This window comes from Topomyia yanbarensis, chromosome 2 (assembly GCF_030247195.1).
Source record: "Topomyia yanbarensis strain Yona2022 chromosome 2, ASM3024719v1, whole genome shotgun sequence".
Classification (NCBI taxonomy): domain Eukaryota; kingdom Metazoa; phylum Arthropoda; class Insecta; order Diptera; family Culicidae; genus Topomyia; species Topomyia yanbarensis.
In genome coordinates this window covers 15602800-15616326 of record NC_080671.1, presented here as the reverse complement: position 1 = coordinate 15616326, position 13527 = coordinate 15602800, and the positions used below count along the sequence as shown (strand labels likewise).

General features: G+C 43.5%; 2 protein-coding genes across 7 annotated transcripts in view; one reads left to right on the top strand and one right to left on the bottom strand.

Annotated features, from left to right (window-relative positions):
* Nucleotides 1-13527, bottom strand: part of LOC131678908 (uncharacterized) — a 543408-nt gene that overhangs the window by 360942 nt on the left and 168939 nt on the right. The window lies entirely within an intron of this gene.
* On the top strand, nt 7245-12563 carry LOC131679334 (uncharacterized). Its single transcript, XM_058960044.1, has one exon. The coding sequence runs from the start codon at nt 7245-7247 to the stop codon at nt 12561-12563; it is 5319 nt and encodes a 1772-aa protein (XP_058816027.1).

The window sequence follows — 13527 nt, the reverse complement described above, 5'->3', positions numbered from 1 at the left end:
TCATCAGTAAAGAAATAGCTTCCCATAGCTCTAACACCACTTCTGTGGCCTTAAATGATGTGACACCCTTTTTTGCGACGATTCACCATCGCCCGCGCGTCAGTCAGTCGGTCGGTCGCTTGCCGGGGCTTGGACTGACAGGGCATCAACTATTGATTGGTGTTTTTCTTGGGAAATAAGATTATTGGCAATTGCGGCAGGATACAGAGCAAAAAAAGGCAACCGAAGAAAAATGGTTTAGTTTCCTTCGCCATCTCCGGAGTGGTGCATCGGAAAGTTTATGGCGCTGTGCTGAAAATAAAAGACATTCTGTGACATTGATTTGGGGTTGACTTTTCGCTTGACAGCAATGGGTTCCGCTTTGTGGGATCGTTGGGTTTGGTTGATGGAAATGCTGTACGATGAGCGCTGATTCGAGTGATGAATAAATTGGCATTTGAACTGTTTTGTTTGGCTGCTCATGAAATTTGAATCCTTTTATATGTCATTCCATTTTTAACGGTTGGATGATGAACACTTATTTAACAGAGCTTTAAATCCTTACGTGACAGTCAATGCATAAATTTCACGAAAGCCAATTAAATTTTCTCTCTTGTATAAAAGTAACCAGTCCTATCGACACTAAAACCCTTAAACAGACCCAACCGCTGCACCCAACCATAACCCACTGTGACAGACACCGTCAATCGTATGGCCCCTCCGTGCGATGGTATGACTAATATGGGCACCAAGAAAAACATACAGAAAATACATCCTTGGCTTGATTGCACACTCGTTTCCGCTTCCGCTCCACATAAAGCTACAAACGGCAATGCTTTTTGTTGTATTATTATGATTACTCACTCAGTCGGGTGCTCGGTGTGCTCTGTGCCCACAGACACACTGCCATCGAATAGTGATGTCCTTGCTACCGGAGCACACCTCCATCCATTCGTAGGTGGCACAACGCGAAGGTGGTTTTGCTGACGATGGATATTATTCCTTTGTATGGCCTACTTCCAATGCAATGGCAGCAATCGCCACATACACTCCGCTTACAATGGACGAGAAGCTCTCTCATGCAAATGCAACATGAATCATTTCCGCTACTGATGCGCTATACATGCACCGAGAACCAGTTTGTCGATTACTGTTATTTCCTTCGACCCACAACGAGGATGACGACGACGACGACGAGAGACACTCGGTTCACATCCATCAGGATCAGACACTCTGTATCCTGGTAGAAACGTGGATGGATCAAAAAGTGTCAGCCAATATGGAAATGATGGAGCAGTAACGTGTTGCCAAGAGCAAGGCCAAATTAAGGGAATGCTAAGCTCCGTGTCCTAGAATCCAGTCGGTGTCTGACAGAAAAAAAATCAGTCTCGAGAAAAAACAAGAACAGATGTGCATGAGAATGTAGAACGCTCTACTCTAGCTATCAGGAAACATATTTTGACTGAATCCGTAATTTGCCAACATTTGGCAGCTGGTCGAAAGGTTGTGTGCTGATGCAACGTTTTGCCTTAGGTTGCTGGTGCCTATGTGCTCAGGGCCTGGTCTGACTTGCTAATGAAGTTCTGGGAATGGATTTTATAATTAAAGCCTTGAGCAATGAATAGTTGAAGTACTGTGGTTTCAACGGTTCTGTAAAAACAAGTAAGACCTCAATGCATACTATACATTTCATTGTGTAACACCGCATACTAGACAGACGAGCTGACTGGCGGGTTTTCGAATACACAACGTAGAATATAGTTTAAAATGATTCAGCTGACACTGCTTTAGAATTATAAAGTTGAAACACTCTGCGCGAATCAGAAAAAAATAAAATTTATAATTGGGAGAGCTCAACCCAAACATCCAAAGATTTCAAATGAAAAGGGTTGTAGCTCAACATGAACAAAAAGCAAAGCGTACTATCCATTGCGGGATTTGAGCTTTAGTTTTAATACACCTTTCAGCCGATTTTTAGTGTACAAACATGGAAAAGTAAATATGTAACTAAAATGAAAATGGACATACAAGCACGAATCCTATTGTCGTTTTCTACAATGAAACATTTTCGTTTATTGTAAATAGTTGGTTTCGTTCATATCACGAGCTGAAAAATGGCGACATGATGAATGGAAATTTTCGTAGTCTTTGATATTTTGTGTACGTTGTAGTTATCGCTCAAGTCTACCAACATGCCTCAACGGCCAAGACAGACTTGTCCCTATTTACCGTGAGAATCGATAAAAGAGAAGTCAAGTAAGATCACCACTGAAAACCTGTCGACGATTACAACATGAATGGAAAATGCTGCTGTTCATCTCTGTTTGCCGTTCGAATGCCGGGATAGACAATTCTATTTTTGCCGTTAAGGCATATTGGTAGACTTGAGCGATTCGTAGTAATGCTGCCTAAGGAGTGGACTCCTACCAGCAGAAGACAAAAGATTAGTCAGTAAGATTTTAAGCCTGTTTCTTAAGACCCTGCCACTACTTGTTTACCGGTCTATATATTTCACTTTCTTGCTCTCACTTGAGTACTATGGCTCTAAATTTTCATAACTTTCCCTACTCAATAATCCCTAGCTATTTGTCGTTATGTCGTTAAAAAGTAAAAAAGAAAATGTGACTACATATTAGCCGTAATAAAAAAAGGAAAAAAGTTAATTATTTTTTTTTCTTTATTCATTAAAATTATGCTTTGTCGTCCCAACGTATTTAAAAATCAGAGCGGATGACCAAATGTGGTATCATCACTAAGAATGAGGCTCACTTACTGATGGACTTCAAACAAATCACAAAAATATAGAGAATTACAGTCATAGCGGGATAGAATTAAAACAACTCACAGTGGGAAAAAATGAACCCAAAGCGCGACTTTTTTTGCAAAGACTGGATGTCGTTTACCAGGAAAGGTTTTTCTTATGTATAAAGGTGTGAAAAATTGATTGCCAGTATTTACAACGACCGCATGGTACGCTATTATGCCCGTTTTTCCTCAATTCTCCCCTTTCGTTTGAGTTTATGTTAAAAACGTTTTTAATCCACCTAACAGTGTGATGAGACATTTCTTATAACTCTTATCACTCTCTTCGGATATTATATCGTTTGAGAACATTTAGAACTTGATGTTTCGCGATGTTTTTGATAACACATACTACATGGGATAGTGGCAGGACTCAGAGAATCGCTCAAATCAGCATAGGACAACATCAGTGCTAGAAATCTCAAACCAAATCAATGGGAAAGCGAAAAAATTGCCCATAAAATAGACATACCAACGAATTATTGTTAATGCTCTGTTAATAAAATATCTATATTGTGGTGGGAAAACTGAATTTTCCTAAAGGGGTTATATATTGTACTGAGCCAAAAAATCGATTTTTTTTTGTTGAATCGATTTGAAGTTTATACTTTACTCAAATTTCCAACGCGACTGAGAACTAAGAAATCAACGCTTTTTCTTGAAAAGGGCGATACTAGCAGTGATACCATTCAAAGAAAATCAACAGTGAATATTTCCAGACTTGGTTTTATTTCCTATTTAAGAACTATTGTGTTTTTTACATCCTAGATTGCATGATTCAGTGATCGAAACCCAAAACTTCATAAAGTATTTGAAATTATTAAATTAAAATTTGTTTTTGCTATTGAAATTGACAAAATGATAGTATCGCCCCTTTGGCGATTGTTTATTTTTTCGGTCTCACCTATCAGCATTGAAGTATCGCGGGCGAAACTTTAAATAAACAAACAAAAATACAGTTTCGCCCGTTGTATTTTATGCTGTAGTTTAAGAAAGCAATATCGTAGAATCAAAATTTTTAGGTTAATTTGTTGCGTTTCAAAGCCCTCATTCGCATGTATGAAAAAAGCCCTATGTTTACATTTGTAAGTATCGCCCTTTTCACAAAAAAGCGTTGAAATGAAATCGCAGCTCCTTATATCACGCTATCTCTGAAGTGCATGCGTGCCTAGTTTCAAATTTTACTTCGACATCGACTTTTTCTAAAGGCGACTTCCGACTTTATATTATCGCTAATCCTAATGCCAAAGAACAAATAAAAGCCTCACGAAAACGAACCGTTTGGGAAAATCGTCATCATTACTGGAATTTTCATTTTCACGAAACTTTTCAATAACCTTCCGTCACTTGCGTTAATGCACTGGGTGCACAGTGCTCTGAAAATCTAGCGAAATCGTTTTAGGGCAACAGCGGGTCTGTAAAGAATACTAAAAATTAATTTCTATTCCATAATTTTCAGTTCAGCAATTCGAGAGATCGTGCTCACCGCAAGCCATGAAAAATAGACTACGTTGTGAAGCGATGGTCACTATTTATTAAAAAATCACCGTTAAATAAAAATAAAACTATTAAAAAAATTCAAATAGTTTATAATTTTCACAAACTTATTAGGAAAAATTGTTTAATAAGCTTTCGTAATATTGTGTAGGAAAAATCTAAAAATTTCAGTATTTTCTCTATCTGCAACATATAAACCCCTAAGTATACCAATTAATTGGTATACGAATTGGAATAGGTTCGCCAAATTTTGGAAGAAGTCTATAAAATAACCCCTTGAAAACTACCTAAAAATTGTTGTAGTTCGATGCAATAAAAAAATCTCCAAAAATGAAATGTACCTATTAATGTGAAACACAGTGAATAATACATACAATAAAGACCCATTTTTATCAATCTCATGGTGCATTTTAGGCTGACAAAATGGGGACATTGACTAAATCGGGCAATTTTTTTCTTTATAATGAACTGAATCTGTTAAAATATTCTTCTCGTCCCTTGATGTAGTCTGATAACTATTTCTGATTATGATGAACTTTTTATTTTCGCATATTTCGCATATCTTCATGATATGGAAAACATGCTCAAGAAAGGATTTACTCGAATTCAGTCTTGTTCGTCTGCTAAAGCCCATCAAACATATGTTCATATTTGGCTGATAAAATCGGGGTTTCAATGTGTTATAATAGATATTCAGCATTCGAAGAAGTTTCTTGTGAACGAGTGTAGAACGACTTTGTTTCTACTTACTTGAAGTCAGCGGCGTAGCCAGAAATTCGGTTTGGTGGGGGTTTGGTGAAAATCGATCATACTGTCCAAACGGCATAATTCCGAAACCGTAATTTTTGAAGTTTTAAAATCATGCAGAATTAATTTTTCAGAAAATAGTAACAGAGTTCGTGTCTTTAGCGAATTTGTTGAGACTTTATTGTAGTCATGAATATTAACCTGAGAAAATACACCATACATACTTCTTGGACGATATACCGTCAAAATTATTTTAACAAATGTTGCGCTGTTTAACGTTTGTAAAACTCATCGAAGGTACTAAACCTCCGAAATTGGCAGTTTCAAATGATGCTATCTTGACCTTTGTTTGCGACTAACAATGATCCACCCTACACTACATCCCTGGTCAGCAGCAAAACCAATCGTGATCACATCACCGTCGAGAGCACCAAGGTACCGGTCCGGCCTATGCGCTGGTGAAGGTACAATCTACCTACGATGGAGAGCCAGCGTAATTGCGATATGACTACAACCACTATCATCACCGAAAATGCCGAACTGATAACGGGCGATAAGAGAGTGAGATCCCATCATCTCTCACATACCGTCAGCCGAACCAAGGCCTCTCGATCATCGCTTTCCTAGCTATCTAAATATGATCGGGATAGCAGTCGAAATTAGGTCACCACCAAGATCGGGCAGCAGACCCGCAAGTCTTTTAATGTGTTTAGAATTAAGTGGAATATAGAGTTTAAGTTAAATTTGCATGTCGTTTTTTACCCGTCGAATAAATGTGTGTCATTAAGATGTTTCTATTCTAACCCGCGAGTTTTTGTGCGTGAGTGCGCTTGACCTGATATTGGTCATTACCGAAGTTTCCTCCTATTGGTCCTAATCAACGGTCGCCAAATTTGGATTTGGTCCCCCTTGGAACATTACCCCTTCACCACCTAATCAACGATCGATGTTGGACCTGGCTGCACCACTGCTATCACCGCTATCGAAGACCCAGGAAGGTAAGCGGTCAGTCCCCAACATTATGGTCCTTCGAACCGGATTGGACCGGGAAAGGATCAACGGAAGCTTGTAAGGACGCCGTCGACACAGGGTCGACGCTGCCAGTTCCCACCGACGCTCATCGACGCCATTGCGATCGCGGATTGAACAATCCTTTCACCGCGGCAATTGTTCATCACGGGAACAAAGGAGATCAACGCCATTGCATTTTCGGATTGGCGTCGCTTGGCTTGGACATTTTGCGCCGGTTATTCTTCCTCAGGTTAGTTGAATACCACTATATGTCCAGCCGAAGCTGGCAACCTACGTACAATTCTAACACTCGCATCTTTCTAAATTGGAACTGGAATTCGACCGAGATTTGGATTTTCGGGAGTTTCCTGGATCTGGAATCATACTAAGATTGAAGATTAGCCAGTAACCTATTCGACCTGGTAGGACAGCCACTGGACCAGCACCGATTCCTGTTACACAGGTAAATATTATAAGTTCAGTGTGTATGTTCAGTCGAAGTGTTACCCGTCAGTATACTTACACGCAATTTTCGACCATTTTCCGGAATTTCGACGGAGTTAACCGAGGGCGGTACGGCTGGCGTGTGATGCTGGTTGAAACAACAGCTGGAAGATTTCCATCGCCAGTGCATTGTCATCGTGTTCGTACTGAGCACTGGATTCAATAGCAGCGTTTGGACTCAACAAAGGAAAGGAAGAGGACGCGCAAATTAACTGTTGCTCAGGTTAGTTGAACTGATGGTATATGTCGCCGAAGCCAGGCGTACAGAAATACACTTTTTTGATAAAATTTATATCCTCTTCGATTCCTTCGTTATACGTTTGAGCCCTTTTCGACTCATTTGAGTCAATATTGATGATTATTGCAATATTATATTGTACCTTTTGGACATCTTGAAACCGCTGGTTGGTTTCTCTGGGTGAGTCACCTTAGTATATGCCCAGCCGTGGCATTTTTTTGAATACTACATCGTATACCCCCTCTTCACTTCCTGCCTTACGAACGATCATTACTGAGACGAATTTGGATGGTGCTACAGACCACCGTGCTAGTATAGCCTGGTTATTTTAAAATAATTCCACCTTGGCGCCTTCACCTGTTTTGTCAGGTTAGTGAACCCTACAGTATATGCCAGCCCGCTAGGTCTATACGCGGATAACTACACCACCACACCACCTCTCGTTTTATTACCGGTTAATACCATCATGCCGCCAGCTGCATCGTCTACAAAGAAGTCACCGTCGTTGAAGCAGTTGACTACAAGGTTGAAAGATACGCAGGCTTCGCTGCTTGATATCTGGAATTTTATCAAGGATTTTAAGGAAGATTCAACGGTATCCCAGGTGAATGTGCGACTGGAGAAGTTAGATGAGTTATGGGAGAAATTTAGTGAGACGTTGGTGGAGATCAAATCCCATGACGATTTCACTGCGGAGGAGGAGGCATATGGCAAGGAAAGGCGAGAGTTCAACAACCGGTATTATGAAGCCAAATCCTTTCTGATGGACAAGGTTAAGGAGAGGGAAGAGTGCCCATCATTGGAACAGTCTACGCGAGGATTTGATACATCGGTGCATGGTGCGTTGGACCACGTGCGCCTGCCTCAAATAAGGCTGCAGAGTTTTAATGGGGACATCGATGATTGGTTGAGCTTTCGAGATCTATTCACCTCCCTCATTCATTGGAAGGCCGATCTTCCGGAGGTGGAGAAGTTCCACTATTTAAAAGGATGTCTTCAAGGGGAGCCTAAGAACTTGATCGACCCTTTGAAGATAACCAAGGCGAACTACCAAGTAGCATGGGAAATGCTGCTCAAACGCTACAATAACAGCAAACAGCTGAAAAAGCGGCAAGTTCAATCGTTGTTAGCGTTACCTACGCTCTCCAAGGAATCCGTCGGAGAATTACATGCACTTTTGGAAGGTTTCGAGCGTGTTGTACAAACACTTGACCAGGTGATCCAGCCAGCTGACTACAAGGACCTTTTGCTGGTAAACATCCTTACAGCACGTCTCGATCCGGTGACTCGAAGAGGATGGGAGGAGTTTTCGGCGGCTAATGAGCAGGATATCTTAGCAGACCTTACCGACTTTCTTCATCGACGCGTTCGTGTTTTGGAGTCGCTTCCATCAAAGCCCATGGACACTAGGGGTGTCCAGCAGCCTAATCAACTTCCAAAACCGAAGCCGCCGCAATTACGTGTCAGTTCCAATACAGCTCAAACGTCTGTGGGACGCTGTGCGGCCTGCTCATCCAATCATCCGCTCTTCCAGTGTAGTACGTTCCAACGATTGTCGGTGTCAGATAGAGACGCCATATTGAAGACTCACTCTCTTTGTCGGAACTGTTTCCGGACAGGCCATCAAGCCAAGGATTGCCAATCGAAGTACTCGTGCCGGAACTGTAAGGGACGTCATCATACCTTGGTCTGCTTCAAATCAGGAAGAGAAAGGGATACGAATGGGTCAACGGACAATTCGTCATCCAGTAAGGAACCGTCTATTTCAACTTCCTCCCAAGTGGCTAACATGGCAGCCACCAACATTTCAACATGTAATGCTGCGCACGGATCTTCCTCCCAGGTCCTACTGGCTACTGCGGTCGTCATGGTGGAAGACGATGAAGGCAACCAGTATCCAGCACGTGCTCTTTTAGACTCGGGGTCTGAGAGCAACTTTATCACGGAACGATTGTGTCAGCGTTTGAAGGTGACTCGAGATAAGGTGGACATCTCGGTTCTTGGCATTGGTCAAGCGGCAACAAGGGTCAAGCACAGGATTCGAGCTATGGTACGTTCGCGGATTTCCAAGTTCTCGCGAGATTTGGGATTTTTGGTACTCCCCAAGGTTACGGTTAACCTTCCCACATCAACAATCAAAATTGATGCATGGTCAATTCCAAATGGGATCGAACTGGCCGATCCCACCTTTTTCGAATCCAAAGGGGTGGATATGGTTCTCGGAATCGAGAACTTCTTCGATTTCTTCGAGACTGGAAGGCGGATCTCGCTGGGAGAACAGCAACCAACACTAAATCACTCAGTGTTCGGTTGGGTTGTTTGCGGTGGTGTGTTTAGTACGCGGGATTCACTTCACATTAACTGCAACGTAGCTTCAACTGAAGGTTTAGACGCATTGATGGAACGCTTTTGGGCCAGCGAGGATATCGGATCCAGCAAGGCTTATTCCCTGGAGGAAAATCGTTGTGAGGAGCTGTTTCAGCAAACCGTTCGGCGCGAAGAAGATGGTCGGTACACAGTCGCACTTCCCAAAAATGAAGACGTCCTTCTCCGGCTAGGCGAGTCAAGGGACATCGCCTTCCGACGCCTTCAGGGAACGGAACGCAGGTTGGCAAGGGATGCCAAGTTGCGTGAGCAGTATAACGCTTTTATGGAGGAATATCTTCGGTTGGGCCACATGCGGAAGGTCGAGCAAGCTACTCTAAGCTCGGTGCAACGGTGCTATCTTCCGCACCATCCGGTGGTAAAAGAGGCAAGTACCACCACCAAGGTGCGAGTAGTCTTCGATGCCTCCTGTAAAACTTCTTCAGGGGTGTCGTTGAATGATGTGTTGCTGGTTGGGCCAGTAATACAAGACGACTTACGGTCCATAGTCCTGCGGTGTCGAACTCGACAAATAATGCTGGTTTCCGATGTTGAGAAAATGTTCCGCCAGATCAACCTCAGTCCGGAAGATAGACCGCTTCAGTGCATCTTATGGCGTGCAGCTCCAGGAGAGGAGGTTGAGGTTTACGAGTTGAATACCGTCACGTATGGAACCAAGCCAGCGCCGTTTCTAGCCACCAGAACGCTGAAACAGTTGGCAACGGAGGAGGAAGGACGATTTCCACTTGCAGCAAGGGCTGCTAACGAGGATACGTACATGGACGATGTCATCACAGGATCAGACGACGTTGAAACGGCGCTGGAAATGCGATTTCAACTGGACAAGATGATGTCGAGGGGAGGTTTCAAACTAAGAAAATGGGCTTCCAATTCCTCCAAGGTGCTGGACGATATCTCACCCGAAGATTTGGCGATTAGAGATTCCGAGGAGGTTTCTCTGGATCCGACGGCTTCCGTAAAAACTCTAGGCCTAACATGGCTGCCAAAACCCGATGTACTAAGGTTCCAATTCAACATTCCGGAGTTGGAAGAGGATTCCAAGCTTTCGAAGCGTCAGATCTTGTCAGTTATTGCTACATTATTTGACCCATTGGGGTTGCTAGGAGCAGCTATCACTACGGCAAAAATATTTATGCAGCGTCTGTGGACACTTCAAGATGAAAATGGTGGAAAACTGGAATGGGATCAGCCACTACCTTCCATGGTGGGTGAGGTTTGGAAGAAGTACCATGCTCAACTACCGTTATTCAACACGATTAGTATCGAACGCTGCGTGATCATACCAGGAGCAATATCGGTTGAAATACACTGCTTTTCTGACGCTTCAGAGAAGGCTTTTGGAGCATGCCTGTATCTGCGGAGCCAGAACTCAAGGAAAGAAGTTTTGGTACGACTTCTCACCTCAAAATCGAAGGTTTCCCCGCTCAAATGCCAAACTATCCCACGGCTAGAGCTTTGCGGTGCACTCTTAGCAGCTCAGCTTTACGAAAAGGTCCAAGATTCAATCAAAATGAAGCTAAAAAGCTACTTCTGGACGGATTCCACGTGTGTACTACGTTGGCTTCGAGCCACTCCAACAACATGGGTCACCTACGTTGCCAATCGTGTGGCAAAAATACAAACCATCACCGAAGGATGCTTCTGGGGACACGTGCCTGGAGTCGAAAATCCAGCAGACCTAATTTCCAGGGGAATATCACCAGAAGACATCTTGGAAAATAGTTTCTGGTGGAATGGACCGAATTGGTTGAAAGCGGACCCGACGAGATATCCAAAACAACCGGAGAACTCAGCCGAAATCGGAGAAGAAGAAAGACGACACACTATCGTGGCGAATTCTGCTACATCACTGGCCGCGTTCAACGAGGACTACTTTAAACGGTTTGCATCTTACACCGACGTGATTCGCCGGACTGCGTATTGGCTGCGGTTGATTAAGCTTCTTCGTAAACCCAGGCACGAGCGAAGGGATGGTTCCTTCCTCTCTACCGCTGAACTTCGAGAAGCAGAATACACGCTAATCAGACTAGTACAAGAGGAAATGTTCGCCGAAGAGTGGAAGGCGTTGCGGAAAGGCCAGCATATGCCAGCAAAATCTCCGTTACGATGGTATAACCCATATTTATCCAAGGACGGAATTATCAGAGTAGGTGGTCGAATCAGCAAATCTGAAGAAGCTGACGATGCCAAACATCCAATTCCTTTACCCGCTCGTCATGTTTTCACTCGTATGCTATTGAAGCATTACCACGAGCGCCTTCTACACGCAGGTCCACAACTTCTATTGGGTACGGTAAGGTTGCGTTATTGGCCTTTAGGAGGGAGAGATGTCGTTAGACAGATCGTCCACAAATGTCTACGATGTTTTCGTGCTAAGCCAACCAGAATTCAGCAACTCATGGGGGAGCTGCCAGCATCCAGAGTTACAGTATCACGTCCATTCTCCCGAGCTGGCGTCGATTATTTCGGTCCAGTTTATCTTCGACCAGCACCGCGACGGCCCGCTGTGAAAGCCTATGTCGCGCTTTTCATTTGCCTGTGTACCAAGGCCGTTCATCTAGAGCTTGTTTCGGATTTGTCGACTGATCGGTTCCTTCAAGCTCTACGTCGATTTGTCGCGAGACGAGGGAAATGTACTGACATATTTTCGGATAACGGCACTAACTTCGTCGGGGCTAGGAATAAACTGCGAGAGTTCCTTATGCTATTAAAGGACAAAACCCATCGAGAAGCGGTGTCTACGGCTTGTGCTACAGAAGGCATTCAATGGCATTTTTCACCACCTAGCGCCCCACATTTCGGAGGCATCTGGGAGGCAGCAGTTCGATCTGCTAAAAAACACCTACTGAAGGTCATCGGAGAAAATCCGGTATCACCGGAAGATTTTACAACACTACTCGTGCAGGTGGAAGGATGCCTCAATTCCCGACCGCTAACGTCCATGTCAGAAGATCCCAATGATCTAGAACCGTTGACGCCATCGCACTTCCTTGTCGGAGCCTCGCTTCAAGCCCTTCCTGAACCCAATCTTGAAAATGTTCAGCTCAACCGTCTGAATAAATGGCAGTTAATGCAACGTAAGCTTCAAGATTTTTGGCGCAGATGGCGCCGGGAATATCTGTGCCAACTCCAAGCTAGGACCAAACGCTGGAAACCACCAGTTCAAATCGAGGTGGGCAAGCTGGTCGTGATCCAAGACGACAATCTGCCTCCAATGCGATGGAGAATGGGAAGGATACACAAACTCCATCCTGGCGATGATCAGGTAGTACGCGTCGTTACCGTCAAAACAGCTGGTGGAATGCTAACACGTCCTATAGAAAAATTATGCATTCTACCGCTACCAGACTCCGATGATGACGTCGAAGCAGAGGACAACCCATCCAACAGTCTGGTGTAATCATCGTTCCTTTCCCCACCCTGTCGAAGAGGATATTTCTGTTTCTTTATTTTTCAGAAATCAACAATTTCTGGGTGGGTGAGGATGTTTGCGACTAACAATGATCCACCCTACACTACATCCCTGGTCAGCAGCAAAACCAATCGTGATCACATCACCGTCGAGAGCACCAAGGTACCGGTCCGGCCTATGCGCTGGTGAAGGTACAATCTACCTACGATGGAGAGCCAGCGTAATTGCGATATGACTACAACCACTATCATCACCGAAAATGCCGAACTGATAACGGGCGATAAGAGAGTGAGATCCCATCATCTCTCACATACCGTCAGCCGAACCAAGGCCTCTCGATCATCGCTTTCCTAGCTATCTAAATATGATCGGGATAGCAGTCGAAATTAGGTCACCACCAAGATCGGGCAGCAGACCCGCAAGTCTTTTAATGTGTTTAGAATTAAGTGGAATATAGAGTTTAAGTTAAATTTGCATGTCGTTTTTTACCCGTCGAATAAATGTGTGTCATTAAGATGTTTCTATTCTAACCCGCGAGTTTTTGTGCGTGAGTGCGCTTGACCTGATATTGGTCATTACCGAAGTTTCCTCCTATTGGTCCTAATCAACGGTCGCCAAATTTGGATTTGGTCCCCCTTGGAACATTACCCCTTCACCACCTAATCAACGATCGATGTTGGACCTGGCTGCACCACTGCTATCACCGCTATCGAAGACCCAGGAAGGTAAGCGGTCAGTCCCCAACAACCTTAAATTACTGTTTTTAAACATTTGACCTATACATATAATTGGTCATACAACAAAAATCAAATGCTCATCAAAATCGATCAGAACCTGCTAGAATCGAATGGAAATCGTCATTTTTCATAAATTTCTCTCTACATTCGGAAAGTGTTATCCTCGTTATTAATCATATTACGTTTTCGTCTCAACTCGACGCATTCCCAAAATA